This window comes from Pogoniulus pusillus, chromosome 20 (assembly GCF_015220805.1).
Source record: "Pogoniulus pusillus isolate bPogPus1 chromosome 20, bPogPus1.pri, whole genome shotgun sequence".
In the NCBI taxonomy this organism is placed as follows: Eukaryota; Metazoa; Chordata; class Aves; order Piciformes; family Lybiidae; genus Pogoniulus; species Pogoniulus pusillus.
Genome location: NC_087283.1, coordinates 22,749,856 through 22,769,084, shown reverse-complemented (window position 1 = coordinate 22,769,084; position 19,229 = coordinate 22,749,856). Strand labels below are relative to the sequence as shown.

Below are 19,229 nucleotides of genomic sequence, written 5' to 3'. Positions count from 1 at the left end.
CAAGCTGGCAGGCACATGCCCTCTCAGCCTGCCCAGGGTGGCAGAGTCTGCTGCACTCTTCTCTCCTGGCTCCCCCCAGCCTCCTGCTTCTCCTGCTGCCTGGTGAGATGCATGAGGAGTGCCCCAGGGCTGGCTTGGGCTGTTCGGGTCCTTGGCAGGCTAAGGCAGAAGCAGCCCCAGGGGGCGATGCTGGAGGGTTGCTCTTCTGCCTTGTGCCTTCCTGCCTTGCTCTGCTCCTCCCTGCTCTGAGCTCCACAGCCTGAACGCTGTGCAGGTGCTCCAGGCCAGGCTGGAGGAGGCCTTGGGCAGCCTGGGCTGGTGAGAGGTGCCCCTGCCCCTGGCAAAGGGCATCCTGACAGCCAGAAAGAGCTTTTGGCTGGGAGGACTCAGCTGAGGCAGGAAGCAGCCTGGGTCAGTGCTCTGCACTGAGGAGACTGAGGGTGGAGAGGAGGAAGGAATGGTTGGCAGTGAGGGAGAGGACCTGGAGCTGCTGGGCAGGGGCCAGAGGAGGCCACCGAGAGGCTGAGAGGCTGCTGGAGAAGCTCTGCTGTGGGCACAGGCTGGCAGAGTTGGGGCTGTGCAGCCTGGGGAGGAGAAGGCTGCAGGGAGAGCTGAGAGCAGCCTTGCAGTGCCTGAAGGGGCTGCAGGGGAGCTGGGGAGGGACTTTGGGCAAGGGCTGGCAGTGCCAGGAGGAGGGAGAATGGCTCTGAGCTGGGAGAGGGGAGAGGGAGAGTGGAGAGGAGGGAGGAAATGTTGGCAGTGAGGGTGGGCAGAGACTGGCACAGGTTGAGGGTGGTGAGAGCCTGGCACATCTTCGATCTTGGATCCCATTCTGTGCTCCACCACCTCCCTGGAGGTGTTCAGTGCCAGCCTGGATGAGGCCTCGAGTGCTGTGAGAGGTGCCCCTTGCCCATGGCAGGCGTGAGGTTGGCACTGGCTGTGCTGTGAGGCCCCTTCCCACCCAAGGCACTCTGTCAGTCTGTGGATGGCAGCTGGGGGGCTCTGGCTGAGGACCAGAGGGGTGAGAGAGCTGCAGCTGCTGGGAGCGGGCAAAGAGCTCCTGCCTCAGCGAGCCCTGACCCTGCCCTGAGCCTGGGCTGGCATGGGTGCCCCTGCCCTGCTTGTTGGCACCCCTTGGCACCCACTCTTGATGGGTGCAGAACAGGAGCTGGCACCTGCCTGGAGGGGCAGCTGTGCCCTGGGGATGCCTGGAGGGGGCAGCTGTGCCCTGGGGGTGCCTGGAGGGGGCAGCTGTGCCCTGGGGGTGCCTGGAGGGGGCAGCTGTGCCCTGGGGGCTGTGTGGAGAGGCAGCTGTGCCCTGGGGGTGCCTGGAGGGGGCAGCTGTGCCCTGGGGGTGCCTGGAGGGGGCAGCTGTGCCCTGGGGGTGCCTGGAGGGGCAGCTGTGCCCTGGGGGCTGTGTGGAGAGGCAGCTGTGCCCTGGGGGTGCCTGGAGGGGGCAGCTGTGCCCTGGGAGCTGTGTGGAGGGGCAGCTGTGCCCTAGGAGTGCCTGGAGGTGGCAGCTGTGCCCTAGGGATGCCTGGAGGGGCAGCTGTGCCCTGGGGGTGCCTGGAGGGGGCAGCTGTGCCCTGGGAGCTGTGTGGAGGGGCAGCTGTGCCCTAGGAGTGCCTGGAGGGGCAGCTGTGCCCTGGGGGATGCCTGGAGGGGGCAGCTGTGCCCTGGGGGTGCCTGGAGGGGGCAGCTGTGCCCTGGGGGTGCCTGGAGGGGGCAGCTGTGCCCTGGGGGTGCCTGGAGGGGGCAGCTGTGCCTTGGGGATGCCTGGAGGGGCAGCTGTGCCCTGGGGGTGCCTGGAGGGGGCAGCTGTGCCTTGGGGATGCCTGGAGGGGCAGCTGTGCCCTGGGGGTGCCTGGAGGGGGCAGCTGTGCCTTGGGGGCTGTGTGGAGGGGGCAGCTGTGCCCTGGGGGCTGTGTGGAGGGGCAGCTGTGCCCTGGGGGTGCCTGGAGGGGCAGCTGTGCTCTGGGGGCTGTGTGGAGGGGCAGCTGTGCCCTGGGGATGCCTGGAGGTGCAGCTGTGCCCTGGGGGTGCCTGGAGGGGCAGCTGTGCCCTGGGGGTGCCTGGAGGGGGCATCTGTGCCCTGGGGGTGCCTGGAGGGGGGCAGCTGTACCCTAGGGGTGCCTGGAGGGGCAGCTGTGCCCTGGGGGCTGTGTGAAGGGGCAGCTGTGCCCTGGGGGTGCCTGGAGGGGGCAGCTGTGCCCTGGGGGCTGTGTGAAGGGGCAGCTGTGCCCTAGGAGTGCCTGGAGGGGGCAGCTGTGCCCTAGGGATGCCTGGAGGGGGCAGCTGTGCCCTGAGGGCTGTGTGGAGGGGCAGCTGTGCCCTGGGGATGCCTGGAGGGGCAGCTGTGCCCTGGGGGTGCCTGGAGGGGCAGCTGTGCCCTGGGGGTGCCTGGAGGTGCAGCTGTGCCCTGGGGGTGCCTGGAGGGGGCAGCTGTGCCCTGGGGGTGCCTGGAGGGGCATCTGTGCCCCGGGGGTGCCTGGAGGGGCAGCTGTGCCCTGTGGGTGCCTGGAGGGGGCAGCTGTGCCCTGGGGGGTGCCTGGAGGGGGGCAGCTGTGCCCTGGGGGTGCCTGGAGGGGGCAGCTGTGCCCTGGGGGTGCCTGGAGGGGCAGCTGTGCCCTGTGGGTGCCTGGAGGGGGCAGCTGTGCCCTGGGGGCTGCCTGGAGGGGGGCAGCTGTGCCCTGGGGGTGCCTGGAGGGGGCAGCTGTGCTCTGGAGGTGCCTGGAGGGGGCAGCTGTGCCCTGGGGGTGCCTGGAGGGGCAGCTGTGCCCTGGGGGTGCCTGGAGGGGCAGCTGTGCCCTGGCGACTGCCTGGGGGGGGCAGCTGTGCCCTGGGGGCTGCCTGGAGGGGGCAGCTGTGCCCTGGGGGTGCCTGGAGGGGCAGCTGTGCCCTGGGGGTGCCTGGAGGGGCAGCTGTGCCCTGGGGGTGCCTGGAGGGGGACAGCTGTGCCCCGGGGGTGCCTGGAGGGGCAGCTGTGCCCTGGGGATGCCTGGAGGGGCAGCTGTGCCCTGGGGATGCCTGGAGGGGGGCAGCTGTGCCCTGGGGGTGCCTGGAGGGGGGCAGCTGTGCCCTGGGGGTGCCTGGAGGGGCAGCTGTGCCCTGGGGGTGCCTGGAGGGGGGCAGCTGTGCCCTGGGGGTGCCTGGAGAGGCAGCTGTGCCCTGGGGATGCCTGGAGGGGGCAGCTGTGCCCTGGGGGTGCCTGGAGGGGGGCAGCTGTGCCCTGGGGGTGCCTGGAGGGGCAGCTGTGCCCTGGGGGTGCCTGGAGGGGCAGCTGTGCCCTGGGGATGCCTGGAGGGGGGCAGCTGTGCCCTGGGGGTGCCTGGAGGGGCAGCTGTGCCCTGGGGGTGCCTGGAGGGGGGCAGCTGTGCCCTGGGGGTGCCTGGAGAGGCAGCTGTGCCCTGGGGATGCCTGGAGGGGGCAGCTGTGCCCTGGGGGTGCCTGGAGGGGGGCAGCTGTGCCCTGGGGGTGCCTGGAGGGGCAGCTGTGCCCTGGGGTTGCCTAGAGGGGCAGCTGTGCCCTGGGAGCTGTGTGGAGGGGCAGCTGTGCCCTGGGGGCTGCCTGGAGGGGGCAGCTGTGCCCTGGGGATGCCTGGAGGGGGCAGCTGTGCCCTGGGGATGCCTGGAGGGGGGCAGCTGTGCCCTGGGGGTGCCTGGAGGGGCAGCTGTGCCCTGGGGGTGCCTGGAGAGGTGCAGCTGTGCCCTGGGGGTGCCTGGAGGGGGCAGCTGTGCCCTGGGGGTGCCTGGGGGGGCAGCTGTGCCCTGGGGATGCCTGGAGGTGCAGCTGTGCCCCGGGGGTGCCTGGAGGGGCAGCTGTGCCCTGGGGGTGCCTGGAGGGGGCAGCTGTGCCCTGGGGGTGCCTGGAGGGGGCAGCTGTGCCCTGGGGGTGCCTGGTGGGGCAGCTGTGCCAGGCGCCTGCCGCGCTCAGTCTGGTGCCCGCCGCGGGGCTCTGCGCGGGGCTGTGGCAGAGGTGCTGCGGGTCCCTGAGTGCCCCTGGCTGTGCCCCGCAGCTGGACCGCACGGAGACAGCAGTGAACAACCTGAACCCTGCCTTCGCCAGGAAGTTCCTCCTCGACTACCGCTTCGAGGAGGTGCAGAGGCTGAAGTTTGCCCTCTTCGACCAGGACCGGGCGAGCCTGCAGCTGGCAGAGCATGACTTCCTGGGCCAGCTCTGCTGCACCCTGGGCACGGTGGGGCTGCAGGGCACCCCCCGGCGGGCACGGCCGGCAGCTGGGCAGGAGCTCGCTTCTGCCTTCCGCTGGCAGAGCTGCGGCACTCCTGGCCTGGCTCAGCGAGGCTGCTTGGCACACTTATAGCAGCTGCTTGGCACACTTGCATCAGCTGCTTGGCACACTTCTGACAGATGCTTGGCACACAGCAGCTGCTTGGCACACTTGCATCAGCTGCTTGGCACACTTCTGACAGATGCTTGGCACACAGCAGCTGCTTGGCACACTTGCATCAGCTGCTTGGCACACATCAGCTGCTTGGCACACAGCAGCTGCTTGGCACACAGCAGCTGCTTGGCACACTTGCATCAGCTGCTTGGCACACATCAGCTGCTTGGCACACTTATAGCAGCTGCTTGGCACACATCAGCTGCTTGGCACAATTGTGTCAGCTGATTGGCACGCATCAGCTGCTTGGCACACTTATAGCAGCTGCTTGGCACACATCAGCTGCTTGGCACACATCAGCTGCTTGGCACACATCAGCTGCTTGGCACACTTGTGTCAGCTGCTTGGCACACTTATAGCAGCTGCTTGACACACATCAGCTGCTTGGCACACTTGCATCAGCTGCTTGGCACACATCAGCTGCTTGGCACACTTGTGTCAGCTGCTTGGCACACATCAGCTGCTTGGCACACTTACAACAGCTGCTTGGCACACATCAGCTGCTTGGCACACTTGTGTCAGCTGCTTGGCACACTTAGAGCAGCTGCTTGGCACACAGCAGCTGCTTGGCACACTTATAGCAGCTGCTTGGCACACATCAGCTGCTTGGCACACTTGTGTCAGCTGCTTGGCACACTTATAGCAGCTGCTTGGCACACAGCAGCTGCTTGGCACACTTATAGCAGCTGCTTGGCACACATCAGCTGCTTGGCACACTTGTGTCAGCTGCTTGGCACACTTGTGTCAGCTGCTTGGCACACTTATAGCTGCTTGGCACATAGCAGCTGCTTGGCACACATCAGCTGCTTGGCACACTTGTGTCAGCTGCTTGGCACACATCAGCTGCTTGGCACACTTACAACAGCTGCTTGGCACACATCAGCTGCTTGGCACACTTGTGTCAGCTGCTTGGCACACTTATAGCAGCTGCTTGGCACACTTATAGCAGCTGCTTGGCACACTTGTGTCAGCTGCTTGGCACACATCAGCTGCTTGGCACAATTATAGCAGCTGCTTGGCACACATCAGCTGCTTGGCACACTTGTGTCAGCTGCTTGGCACACATCAGCTGCTTGGCACACTTGTGTCAGCTGCTTGGCACACTTACAACAGCTGCTTGGCACACTTATAGCAGCTGCTTGACACACATCAGCAGCTTGGCACACAGCTGCTTGGCACACTTGTGTCAGCTGCTTGGCACACATCAACTGCTTGGCTCACTTACAGCTGCTTGGCACACTTATAGCAGCTGCTTGACAAACATCAGCTGCTTGGCACACTTACAGCTGCTTGGCACACTTATAGCAGCTGCATGACCCACATCAGCTGCTTGGCACACTTGCATCAGCTGCTTGGCACTCTTGTGTCAGCTGCTTGGCACACATCAGCTGCTTGGCACACTTGCATCAGCTGCTTGGCACTCTTGTGTCAGCTGCTTGGCACACATCAGCTGCTTAGCACACTTGCATCAGCTGCTTGGCACATATCAGCTGCTTGGAACACTTGTGTCAGCTGCTTGGCACACATCAGCTGCTTGGCACATATCAGCTGCTTGGCACATATCAGCTGCTTGGCACACTTGCATCAGCTGCTTGGCACACATCAGCTGCTAGGCACACTTACAACAGCTGCTTGGCACACATCAGCTGCTTAGCACACTTGTTTCAGCTGCTTGGCACACTTGCATCAGCTGCTTGGCACACATCAGCTGCTTGGCACACTTGCATCAGCTACTTGGCACACATCAGCTGCTTGGCACACTTGCATCAGCTGCTTGGCACACATCAGCTGCTTGGCACACATCAGCTGCTTGGCACACTTACAACAGCTGCTTGGCACACATCAGCTGCTTGGCACACTTGCATCAGCTGCTTGGCACACATCAGCTGCTTGGCACAATTGCGTCAGCTGCTTGGCACACATCAGCTGCTTGGCACACTTGTGTCAGCTGCTTGGCACACATCAGCTGCTTGGCACACTTGTGTCAGCTGCTTGGCATACATCAGCTGCTTGGCACACTTGCATCAGCTGATTGGCACACATCAGCTGCTAGGCACACTTACAACAGCTGCTTGGCACACATCAGCTGCTTTGCACACTTACAGCTGCTTGGCACACTTATAGCAGCTGCTTGGCACACTTGCATCAGCTGCTTGGCACACATCAGCTGCTTGGCACATTTACAACAGCTGCTTGGCACACATCAGCTGCTTGGCACACGTCAGCTGCTTGGCACACGTTCAAGAGCTGCTTGGCACACTTCTGACAGCTGCTTGGCACACTTCTGACAGCTGCTTGGCACACTTACAACAGCTGCTTGGCACACGTATAGCAGCTGCTTGGCACACTTCTGACAGCTGATTGGCACACACAGCTGCTTGGCACACTTGCATCAGCTGCTTGGCACACAGCAGCTGCTTGGCACACTTGCATCAGCTGCTTGGCACACATCAGCTGCTTGGCACACTTGCATCAGCTGCTTGGCACATATCAGCTGCTAGGCACACTTACAACAGCTGCTTGGCACACATCAGCTGCTTGGCACACTTATAGCAGCTGCTTGGCACACATCAGCTGCTTGGCACACTTGCATCAGCTGCTTGGCACACAGCAGCTGCTTGGCACACTTGCATCAGCTGCTTGGCACACTTGCATCAGCTGCTTGGCACACTTATAGCAGCTGCTTGGCACACATCAGCTGCTTGGCACACTTGTGTCAGCTGCTTGGCACACATCAGCTGCTTGGCACACTTGTGTCAGCTGCTTGGCACACATCAGCTGCTTGGAACAATTGTGTCAGCTGATTGGCACACATCAGCTGCTTGGCACACATCAGCTGCTTGGCACACTTGCATCAGCTGCTTGGCACACATCAGCTGCTAGGCACACTTGCATCAGCTGCTTGGCACACATCAGCTGCTAGGCACACTTGCATCAGCTGCTTGGCACACATCAGCTGCTTGGCACACATCAGCTGCTAGGCACACTCACAACAGCTGCTTGGCACACATCAGCTGCTTGGCACACTTGCATCAGCTGCTTGGCACACATCAGCTGCTTGGCACACTTGCATCAGCTGCTTGGCACACATCAGCTGCTTGGCACACATCAGCTGCTAGGCACACTTACAACAGCTGCTTGGCACACATCAGCTGCTTGGCACACTTGCATTAGCTGCTTAGCACACTTCTGTCAGCTGCTTGGCACACTTGCATCAGCTACTTGGCACACATCAGCTGCTTGGCACACTTGCATCAGCTGCTTGGCACACTTGCATCAGCTGCTTGGCACACATCAGCTGCTTGGCACACTTGTGTCAGCTGCTTGGCACACATCAGCTGCTTGGCACACTTACAACAGCTGCTTGGCACACATCAGCTGCTTGGCACACTTGTGTCAGCTGCTTGGCACACATCAGCTGCTTGGCAAACTTATAGCAGCTGCTTGGCACACATCAGCTGCTTGGCACACTTGCATCAGCTGCTTGGCACACATCAGCTGCTTGGCACACTTGCATCAGCTGCTTGGCACACATCAGCTGCTTGGCACACATCAGCTGCTAGGCACACTTACAACAGCTGCTTGGCACACATCAGCTGCTTGGCACACTTGCATTAGCTGCTTAGCACACTTCTGTCAGCTGCTTGGCACACTTGCATCAGCTACTTGGCACACATCAGCTGCTTGGCACACTTGCATCAGCTGCTTGGCACACTTGCATCAGCTGCTTGGCACACATCAGCTGCTTGGCACACTTGTGTCAGCTGCTTGGCACACATCAGCTGCTTGGCACACTTACAACAGCTGCTTGGCACACATCAGCTGCTTGGCACACTTGTGTCAGCTGCTTGGCACACATCAGCTGCTTGGCAAACTTATAGCAGCTGCTTGGCACACATCAGCTGCTAGGCACACTTACAACAGCTGCTTGGCACACATCAGCTGCTTGGCACACATCAGCTGCTTGGCACACTTATAGCAGCTGCTTGGCACACTTATAGCAGCTGCTTGGCACACATCAGCTGCTTTGCACACTTACAGCTGCTTGGCACACTTATAGCAGCTGCTTGGCACACTTGCATCAGCTGCTTGGCACACATCAGCTGCTTGGCACACTTACAGCAGCTGCTTGGCACACATCAGCTGCTTGGCACACTTGTGTCAGCTGCTTGGCACACATCAGCTGCTTGGCACACTTCTGTCAGCTGCTTGGCACACGTCAGCTGCTTGGCACACTTACAACAGCTGCTTGGCACAATTGTGTCAGCTGATTGGCACACATCAGCTGCTTGGCACACTTGCATCAGCTGCTTGGCACACTTACAACAGCTGCTTGGCACAATTGTGTCAGCTGATTGGCACACATCAGCTGCTAGGCACACTTACAACAGCTGCTTGGCACACATCAGCTGCTTGGCACACTTGCATCAGCTGCTTGGCACACTTACAACAGCTGCTTGGCACAATTGTGTCAGCTGATTGGCACACATCAGCTGCTTGGCACACTTGTGTCAGCTGCTTGGCACACATCAGCTGCTTGGCACACATCAGCTGCTTGGCACACTTATAGCAGCTGCTTGGCACACATCAACTGCTTGGCACACTTATAGCAGCTGCTTGGCACACATCAGCTGCTTGGCACACTTGTGTCAGCTGCTTGGCACACATCAGCTGCTTGGCACACTTGTGTCAGCTGCTTGGCACACATCAGCTGCTTGGCACACTTGCATCAGCTGCTTGGCACACATCAGCTGCTAGGCACACTTACAACAGCTGCTTGGCACACATCAGCTGCTTGGCACACTTGCATCAGCTGCTTGGCACACATCAGCTGCTTGGCACACTTGTGTCAGCTGCTTGGCACACATCAGCTGCTAGGCACACTTACAACAGCTGCTTGGCACACATCAGCTGCTTGGCACACTTGTGTCAGCTGCTTGGCACACATCAGCTGCTTGGCACAATTGTGTCAGCTGATTGGCACACATCAGCTGCTTGGCACACTTGTGTCAGCTGCTTGGCACACATCAGCTGCTTGGCACACTTGCATCAGCTGCTTGGCACACATCAGCTGCTAGGCACACTTACAACAGCTGCTTGGCACACATCAGCTGCTTGGCACACTTATAGCAGCTGCTTGGCACACTTATAGCAGCTGCTTGGCACACATCAGCTGCTAGGCACACTTACAGCTGCTTGGCACACTTATAGCAGCTGCTTGGCACACTTGCATCAGCTGCTTGGCACACATCAGCTGCTTGGCACATGTACAACAGCTGCTTGGCACTCATCAGCTGCTTGGCACACGTCAGCTGCTTGGCACACGTTCAACAGCTGCTTGGCACACTTACAACAGCTGCTTGGCACACTTACAACAGCTGCTTGGCACACTTCAGCTGCTTGGCACACGTATAGCAGCTGCTTGGCACACTTCTGACAGATGCTTGGCACACAGCTGCTTGGCACACTTGCATCAGCTGCTTGGCACACTTACAATGGATGCTTGGCACACTTGCATCAGCTGCTTGGCACATTTATTTCAGTTGCTTGGCACACAGCAGATATGTGGGCAGAGCAGGGTCTGGGCTTTGGGTGGCATCCTGGGCAGAGCAGGGTATGGGCTGCAGGAGAGCTGGGGAGAGACTTTGGGCAAGGGCTGGCAGTGCCAGGAGGAGGGAGAATGGCTCTGAGCTGGGAGAGAGGAGAGGGAGAGTGGAGAGGAGGGAGGAATTGTGGGCAGTGAGGGTGGGCAGAGCCTGGCACAGGCTGCCCAGGAAGGTGGTGGAGCACAGAAGCACAGAATGGGATCTTTGCTGTGATCTTTGATCCCATTCTGAGCTTCTGTGCTCCACCACCTCCCTGGAGGTGCTCAGTGCCAGGCTGGATGAGGCCTTGCGTGCTGTGAGAGATGCCCTTGCCCATGCCAGGGGGGGTTGGCACTGGCTGCGCTGTGCTCCAGCTGGGCGCCCTGGGGGAGCAGTGCCTGCGCTGCCTCCCTGCGGCGCTGATGGCTTCTCTCTGCCTGCCGCAGATCGTCTCCAACAAGAAGATCACCAGGAGCCTGCTGCTGGGCAACGGGAAGCCAGCTGGCAAGGGCACCATCACGGTATGGCACCTCCTGCCCCCGCGGGGTGGGCAGGGGCTCGGCGCCGGGCGGGGCGTGGGGCCGCAGCTGGCGTCCTGCAGCTGACATCCTGCAGCTGGCATCCTGCAGCTGGCGTCCTGCAGCTGGCATTCTGCAGCTGGCGTCCTGCAGCTGGGTCCTTGCAGCTGGCGTCCTGCAGCTGGCATCCTGCAGCTGGCGTCCTGCAGCTGGCATCCTGCAGCTGGTGTCCTGCAGCTGGCGTCCTGCAGCTGGCATCCTGCTGCTGGGGTCCTGCAGCTGGCATCCTGCAGTTGGCATCCTGCAGCTGGGGTCCTGCAGCTGGGGTCCTGCAGCTGGGGTCCTGCAGCTGGGGTCCTGCAGCTGGCATCCTGCAGCTGGTGTCCTGCAGCTGGCGTCCTGCTGCTGGCGTCCTGCAGCTGGCATCCTGCAGCTGGGGTCCTGCAGCTGAGTCCTGCAGCTGGGGTCCTGCAGCTGGCATCCTGCAGCTGGCATCCTGCAGCTGGGTCCTGCAGCTGAGGTCCTGCAGCTGGCACTGAGCTCAGCAGCTTCGTTTGCCCTTTGCTTCTCCCTTTCCTCCTGCCTTTGGCCTGTTTGGAGAAGCCTTCAAGGCTGGCACCGTCCTGCCTGGTACCCAAGTGCTGGAGCTTCAGCTGTGGGCTCTCAGGTGAGAAAGCCTCAGCCTGGAGACCTCATTGCTCTCTGCAGCTCCCTGAAGGGGGTGAGGCTCAGCGAGGCCAATGCCAGGTCCTGCCCCTGGGGCACAGCAGCCCCGTGGGGAGCTCCAGCCCTGGCATGTGTGGTTAGGGAGCTGCAGCCCGCAGAGGGAGCTGGGGGTGCTGGTTGGCAGGCACTGAGCTGCAGCAGGAGGGCAGGATGTGCCCAGAGCTGTTTGGCTTCCCCAGCTGGCTGCAGCCTCCCACCCTCGCGGGGGGTGGGCTGGGGGCTGGGGTAAGCAGTGAGCAGGGCACAGGCAGGAGGGTGCAGAGGGCACAAGGTGACAGCATTCTCCTGCTGCAGCTCCTGGCACCAGGCTTGGCCCAGTGCAGCCTGCACTGGACTGAGAGCTGGCTGCTGGGCAGGGCACTGAGGGTGCTGGGGAAGGGAGCTCAGTGCTGCTGGCACCCAGCCCCCAGGGATGCCCCCAGGGCTCAGCTCCGGGGCCTGCCCTCTTCGGTGTCCTCATCAAGGGTCTGGGTGAGGGCATTGAGGCTCCCTCTGCCAGTCTGCAGCTGGCACCAAGCTGGGTGGCTGTGTGCAGCTGCTGGAGGGCAGGCAGGCTTGGCAGTGAGGCCTGGGCAGGTGAGAGCCCTGGGCCAAGGCTCAGTGGGTGAGGCTCAGCGAGGCCAATGCCAGGTCCTGCCCCTGGGGCACAGCAGCCCTGTGGGGAGCTCCAGCCCTGGCATGTCTGGTTAGGAAGCTGCAGCCCGCAGAGGGAGCTGGGGGTGCTGGTTGGCAGGCACTGAGCCCAGGTGGGCAAGCAGGCCAGTGGCATCCTGGCTGGGCTCAGGAGCAGGGTGGGCAGCAGGTGCCCATCCCCCTGTGCCCAGCACCGGGCAGGCCACAGCTGGAGAGCTGCGTTCAGCTCTGGGCCCTGGCTGCAGGAAGGACACTGAGGGGCTGCAGCCTGTGCAGGGCAGAGGCTGGAGAAGGGCCTGGAGCAGCTGGCGGTGAGGAGGGGCTGAGGGAGCTGGGGGGGTCAGGCTGCAGCAGAGGAGCCGGAGGGAGACCTCCTTGCGCCCTGCAGCTGCCTGCAGGGAGGCTGCAGTGAGGAGGGGGCAAGGGGCAGAGGCAGAGATGGCTCCAAGCTGCCCCAGGGGAGGGCCAGGCTGGAGCTCAGGAGATCTTCCTGCCTGGAAGGGCTCTCAGAGCTTGGCACAGGCTGCCCAGGGCAGGGCTGCAGTGCCCATCCCTGGGGGTGCTGCAGAGCCTGTGGGGCCTGGGGTCTCGGCTTGGGGTTGGCACTGCAGTGGGGGGAGGGTTGGGGGGGCTGAGCTCGGAGGCCTCCCCCAGCTGGATGTGTTCTGGGGCTCTGTGAGGAGCACAAAGCCAATCTCTGCTGCAGGCTGCCTGGCACCAGTGCCCGCTCAGCCCTCCCTGGGCAGCAGGCAGGGCAGGGCTGTGCTGTGCTGTGCCAGCCATGGGTGCCTGTGTTTGCAGGCACAGAGCTGTGCCCTAGCAACGCCTCCCATGGCAACAGCTGCTGCTGCTGCAGACCCCTCCGGGCAGAGCCCTCCCCAGCCTGCAGCTCCTGCTTTGGAGGTGAAAAGCAACATTTGGGTGCAGATCCCCTCCTGGCAGCTCTGCTGGCTCACGGGAGGGGCTCCAGAGGCTGGGGGGTGACAGAGCCACAGAACCAGGCAGGGAGGGACCCTCCAGGGGCATCTTGGGCAGCCCTCTGCAGGCAGCAGGGACAGCTCCAGCCAGGGCAGATTCCAGCCTGCTCTGCTCTGGTTGCTGTGGTGGGCATCAGCCAGGGGCAGACTCCAGCCTGCTCTGCTCTGGCTGCTGTGGTGGGCATCAGCCAGGGGCAGATTCCTGCCTGCTCTGCTCTGGCTGCTGTGGTGGGCATCAGCCAGGGGCAGATTCCTGCCTACTCTGCTCTGGCTGCTGTGGTGGGCATCAGCCAGGGCAGATTCCAGCCTGCTCTGCCCTGGCTGCTGTGGTGGGCATCAGCCAGGGGCAGATTCCTGCCTACTCTGCTCTGGCTGCTGTGGTGGGCAACAGCCAGGGGCAGACTCCAGCCTGCTCTGCTCTGGCTGCTGTGGTGGGCATCAGCCAGGGGCAGATTCCAGCCTGCTCTGCTCTGGCTGCTGTGGTGGGCATCAGCCAGGGGCAGACTCCAGCCTGCTCCCCTCCAGCTCCTCAGCCTCAGGCTGGCTCTGGTGACCACGAGTGGGCAGTGAGGACAGGGGGGAGAGCAAAGCCAAACCTTGGCTGTGTGGCAGGCACCACCTGGCCTCAGGCCTGTGTGGCACAGGGGAAAGCTGCCTTGGCATGAGCTGGGTGGGTGCTCTGTGGACCCAAGAGTGGTGTCTGCCAGGGTGGGGCTGGCAGCTGGGTCAGGAGCTGCTCCCTCCTGCCCAGGCTGATTCAGGAGCTGCATCTCCTCCTCCTCCTCTTCATCTCCTGATCACAGAAGCACAGAATGAGGCAGGTTGGAGAAGAGCTTTGAGCTCATTGAGCCCAACCTATCAGCAACCCCTTCTAACTCACCAAGCCCTGGCACCAAGTGCCTCATGCAGCCTCCTCTCCATCGCCTCCAGGCACGGCCACTCCACCACCTCCCTGGGCAGCCCATGCCAGTGCCAATCACTCTCTGTGCCAGGAGCTTCCTCCTCACAGCCAGCCCACACCTGCCCTGGCACAGCTTCAGCCTGGGGCCCCTTGTTCTGTTGCTGCCTGCCTGGCAGCAGAGCCCAACCCCACCTGGCTACAGCCTCCCTGCAGGCAGCTGCAGGCAGCAATCAGCTCTGCCCTGAGCCTCCTCTGCTGCAGCCTGCACCCCCCCAGCTCCCTCAGCCTCTCCTCACAGGGCTGTGCTCCAGGCCCCTCCCCAGCCTTGCTGCCCTTCTCTCAGCACCTTCCAGCACCTCAGCAGCTCTCTGCAATTCAGGAGCCCACAGCTGGACACAGCACTCCAGGGCTGGCCTGAGCAGGGCTGGGCACAGGGGCACAAGAACCTCCCTTCTCCTGCTGCCCACACTGCTCCTGAGCCAGCCCAGGATGCCACTGGCTCTGCTGCCCACCTGGGCACACTGCTGCCTCCTCTGCAGCTGCTCTCTCACAGCACCCCCAGGGCCCTCTCTGCCTGCCTGCTCTCAGCCCCTCTGGCCCCAGCCTGCACTGCTGCTTGGGGCTGCTGTGGCCAAAGTGCACAACCTGCCCTTGGCCTTCTTCACTCTCATCCCCTTGGCCTCTGCCCACCCATGCAGCCTGCCCAGGGCCCTCTGCAGGGCTCTGCTGCCCTCCAACAGCTCCACAGCTGCTCCTGGCTTGCTGCCATCTGCAGCCTCACTGCTGCTGGACTCAGTGCCCTGCTCCAGAGCATCACTGAAGAGACTGCCCAGGCCTGTGCCCAGCACTGCTCCCTGGGGCACAGCACTGGTGCCAGCTGCCAGGGGTGCTCCTTCTCAGGGCATCCCTCCTTTGCTGCCCAGCCCTTCTGAGGGCCTTGCTGCAGTGACACTGCTGCTCTGCAGTGGGGGACACCCTCCTGGGGGCCAGCCTGGCAGCACCACCATGCAGGGTGCCCACGGCCTGCTCCCAGCTCCTGCAGCCAGGGGTGCCAGGAGGAGCAGGAGGGGAGAGCTGGGGAGCAGATGCTTGGGCAGGACACAGCCTGGAGGAGAGCATCCACAGGGCTGGGAATGCAGCAGGGAAGGGAAGGGAACAAATGGAGTGTGGCTGGAGGCCTTCCCTCTGCCTGCTCATCCAGAGGCTCAGCAGAGCTGCTTCCAGGCACAGCCTGGCACTGCTGGCTGCCAGCTGCAGCCCTGCTGCCGTAGGTGCCAGGCAGGGCCCTTCAGCTGCAGCCTGCTGGGCTCTGCTCCTGCCTGCTCCTCGGCGGCACCAAAGCTGCACTTGGCAGCCCTGGGCACATCTCCTTGGGTGATCTTCTCCATCCCTGGGGCATCTCCTTGGGTGATCTTCTCCATCCCTGGGGCATCTCCTTGGGTGATCTTCTCCATCCCTGGGCACATCTCCTTGGGTGATCTTCTCCATCCCTGGGGCATCTCCTTGGGTGATCTTCTCCATCCCTGGGCACATCTCCTTGGGTGATCTTCTCCATCCCTGGGCCATCTCCTTGGGTGATCTTCTCCATCCCTGGGGCATCTCCTTGGGTGATCTTCTCCATCCCTGGGGCATCTCCTTGGGTGATCTTCTCCATCCCTGGGGCATCTCCTTGGGTGATCTTCTCCATCCCTGGGCACATCTCCTTGGGTGATCTTCTCCATCCCTGGGCACATCTCCTTGGGTGATCTTCTCCATCCCTGGGCCATCTCCTTGGGTGATCTTCTCCATCCCTGGGCACATCTCCTTGGGTGATCTTCTCCATCCCTGGGGCATCTTCTTGGGTGATCTTCTCCATCCCTGGGCACATCTCCTTGGGTGATCTTCTCCATCCCTGGGGCATCTCCTTGGGTGATCTTCTCCATCCCTGGGGCATCTTCTTGGGTGATCTCCTCCATCTCTGGGCACATCTCAGCTGATCTTCTCCATCCCTGGGGCATCTCCTCAGCTGATCTTCTCTATCCCTGGGGCATCTCCTTGGGTGATCTTCTCCATCCCTGGGACCATCTCTTCAGGTGATCATTTCCATCCTTGGGGCATCTCCTCAGGTGACCATTCCCATCTCTGTATCCATCTCTTCAGGTGACCATTTCCATCCCTGTATCCATCTCCTCAGGTGACCATTTCCCTCCTTGAGGCCATCTCCTCCTCCTCTGGTGGTGCAGAGCCATGGCTCAAGTCCTTGGTGCCAGCAGCCTCTCCCCTGAGGCAGTAGGCAGCCAACTTCTGCTGTGCCCAGTGTGGGCTGTGGAAGATGAGGTGGCACATCCTGCTGGCAAAGGCTTTGTGTGGCTCCTGCTTCCCCTTGCCTCAGTCCTTGGAGGCTTCTCCAGGTCCTGGTGCTGAGAAGCCCTGAGGTGACAGACAGGGCAGGAGCTCGTTCCCAGAAGCTTTGTTTTAGCTGTGGTGCCATGGGGAGGAGAAGCTGCCCGGGGTGTCCTGGCACCTCATTGTCCCTTTGGGAGGCTGCTGACTGCCAGCCCTGCAGAGGAACCTCTCCTGGGCACTCAGCCCCAGGCTGTGGGGGTCAGTGGCTGGCACAGGGCTCCCAGCTGCAGCACAGGGCCATAGCTGGAGGCCTGCTAAAAGGCCATCTGCTGTTCTGGGTGTGCAGCTGGTGTGGCACTGCCAAGCACAGGGCTGGATGGCAGTGCCCATCTAGAGCACGTTTGGGCCTTTTCTCCACCCTTCTCAGTTCCAGGCAGAAGCTGAGGAGCAGAATTTGGTCCCACTCTGACCTGCAGTGGTAAAATGATTGTGACAGTGCAGAGTGTGCAGAGCTCCTCTGGTGCCTGAGCTGGCAGGAGGGCACTGCAGGGTCCTGTGGCTCTCCTCTGCCTGGCTGACCTCCTGCTGTCAGTGCTGGCCACCAGTGCAGCCTCCCCTTCTCTTGCAGGTAGCTGCCCAGGAGCTGTCAGACAACAGAGTGATCACCCTGAGCATGGCTGGCAGGAGGCTGGACAAGAAGGTGAGTGGGCTGGGGGCTGAGGGGGCAGGGCTCAGCTTCTGCCCCTCACAGCCCTGGCATCATCCAACCACAGAGTGCTTGTGCTGGGGAGGGACCTTGAAAGTCCCTTCCAGGAGCTGCAGCCAGGGCAGGCTGCTCACAGCCACGACTGCCCCCATGGTGCCAGCCGTGGGGCAGCTCCCACCTCTGGGCCCACCCTTGGTGCCAAACACTTCTCCCTTCTCTCCACTCTCAGTCTCCCTCTGTCAGTTCAAACCATCCTCTCCTTGGCCTGGCACAGCAGGACCTGCTCCAGAGCCTGTCCCCAGGGCCAGAGAGTTGTGCCAGTGGAGAAGGCAGTAAGGTGGCACTGGAGGGGTGCAAGCCTTGGCAGTGCCACCTCTGTGCCTCAGCTTGCAACTGCCCAGCAAGCAGGCTGGAGCCAGGTGGAGTTGGGCTCTGCTCCCAAGGAACAAGTGGCAGGACAAGAGGAAGTGGCCTCGAGATGAACCAGGGGAGGTTGGGGATGGTCCTGAGGAACAATTTCTGCCCCTTGAGGGTTGTCAAGACCCAGCCCAGGCTGCCCAGGGCAGTGCTGCAGTGCCCATCCCTGGAGGGGTTTCTGAGTCCTGGAGCTGTGCTGCTGAGGGCCATGGGTTGGTGGTGCCCAGGGCAGTGCTGGGTAAGGGTTGGGCTTGCAGGATCCCAGAGTGCCAGGCTGGAAGGGAGCCCAGGCACCACCTGGGCCAAGCTTGCCAGCTGGTGGTGCAGCTGCAGTGAGCTGGCTCAGCTCCCTGCCCAGTGCCCAGTGCAGGGCACTCCACTGCTGCCCCTGGCAGCTGCTCCCAGGCTCTGGCTGTGCTCAGGGGGAACATTTCCTTCTGCAGCCCACTGGGAACCTCCCCAGCAGGAACATGTCCCCAGCACCCCCTGGCACTGCTGCTACCCAGGGAGCCTCCACCCTGCTGGCACTGCCCCATGCTGGGGAGGTCTGCCCTGAGCCCTCTCCTCTGCAGGCTGAGCCAGCTCAGCTCTGCAGCCCTTCCTCACCTGGCAGGGCTCCCAGGCCTGACTCTTCAGCCCAGACTGGACCATAAAGGTCTTGTCCAGCAGAGATGATTCCATGGTTCCATGGCTGAGCATGGCTGAGCTCCCCCAGTCCTGCCACTTGGAGCCATCTCCTGAGGGGGCTGCAGCTGAGAGCTCCAGGTGGGCAGCAGAGCCAGTGGCATCCTGGGCTGGCTCAGGAGCAGTGTGGGCAGCAGGAGAAGGGAGGTTCTTGTGCCCCTGTGCCCAGCCCTGCTCAGGCCAGCCCTGGAGTGCTGTGTCCAGCTGTGGGCTCCTGAATTGCAGAGAGCTGCTGAGGTGCTGGAAGGTGCTGAGAGAAGGGCAGCAAGGCTGGGGAGGGGCCTGGAGCAGAGCCCTGTGAGGAGAGGCTGAGGGAGCTGGGGGGGTGCAGGCTGCAGCAGAGGAGGCTCAGGGCAGAGCTGATTGCTGCCTGCAGCTGCCTGCAGGGAGGCTGTAGCCAGGTGGGGTTGGGCTCTGGTGCCAGGCAGGCAGCAGCAGCAGAAGGGGCCCCAGGCTGAAGCTGTGCCAGGGCAGGGCTGGGTGCTAGCAGCAAGTGGCTCAGGGTGCCCCAGGGCAGGCTCAGGTTGGGCTTTAGGGACAATTTCTGCCCCCCAGGGGTTGTGGAGCCTTGGGAGAGGCTGCCCTGAAGGGCTCCAGGGGCAGGTGTGGTGCTGGGGGCTGTGCCTTGCTGCTGGCAGCATGAGCTGGGCAGTTGGGCCCCAGGGCCTGGCAGATGTTCCCTGCCCTAAGGGTTCTGTGTGGCAGGAGGTGCCCGCAGGGTGGGCTCAGGCGGGCAGGGGAGGTGCCCCAGCTGGCACAGCTTGCAGAACCCCTGTGACCTGGCCTGCCCTTCCCTCCCCAGGACCTCTTTGGGAAGTCAGATCCCTTCCTGGAATTCCACAAGCCAGGGGACGATGGGAAGTGGATGCTGGTGCACAGGACAGAGGTGAGTGCAGCTGCTGGGGCACAGCTCTTGCCCCTGGCATTGCCCCATCCACCCCTGGGCAGCAGGGTGGGCTCCAGGCATAGCAACACCTTCCCAGGCCAGCTGAGGCTGCTGGACCCCAGCAGGTGAAGATTTCCTGAGGCCAGCAAGGACTTGGGATCTTCCCTGCACTGCTGCTGCTCTGTGTGCCAGGCAGAGAGGCAGAGGTGTGCCCACAATTCCTCCCTCCTCTCCACTCTCCCTCTCCCAGCTCCAAGCCATTCTCCCTCCTCCTGGCACTGCCAGCCCTTGCCCAAAGTCCCTCCCAGCTCCCCTGCAGCCCCTTCAGGCACTGCAAGGCTGCTCTCAGCTCTCCCTGCAGCCTTCTCCTCCCCAGGCTGCACAGCCCCAACTCTGCCAGCCTGTGCCCACAGCAGAGCTTCTCCAGCAGCCTCTCAGCCTCTCGGTGGCCTCCTCTGGCCCCTGCCCA

General features: G+C 62.6%; 1 protein-coding gene across 2 annotated transcripts in view; it reads left to right on the top strand.

The window, feature by feature from the left end:
- CPNE2 (copine 2) overlaps positions 1-19,229 on the top strand; it is an 80,025-nt gene that overhangs the window by 23,072 nt on the left and 37,724 nt on the right. For both annotated transcript variants that reach the window (XM_064160619.1, XM_064160620.1), the window contains exons 3-6: positions 4,016-4,195; positions 10,434-10,508; positions 16,696-16,767; positions 18,677-18,760. In XM_064160619.1, coding sequence (XP_064016689.1) covers positions 4,016-4,195; positions 10,434-10,508; positions 16,696-16,767; positions 18,677-18,760 — 411 coding nt within the window. The remainder of the gene's footprint in view (positions 1-4,015; positions 4,196-10,433; positions 10,509-16,695; positions 16,768-18,676; positions 18,761-19,229) is intronic.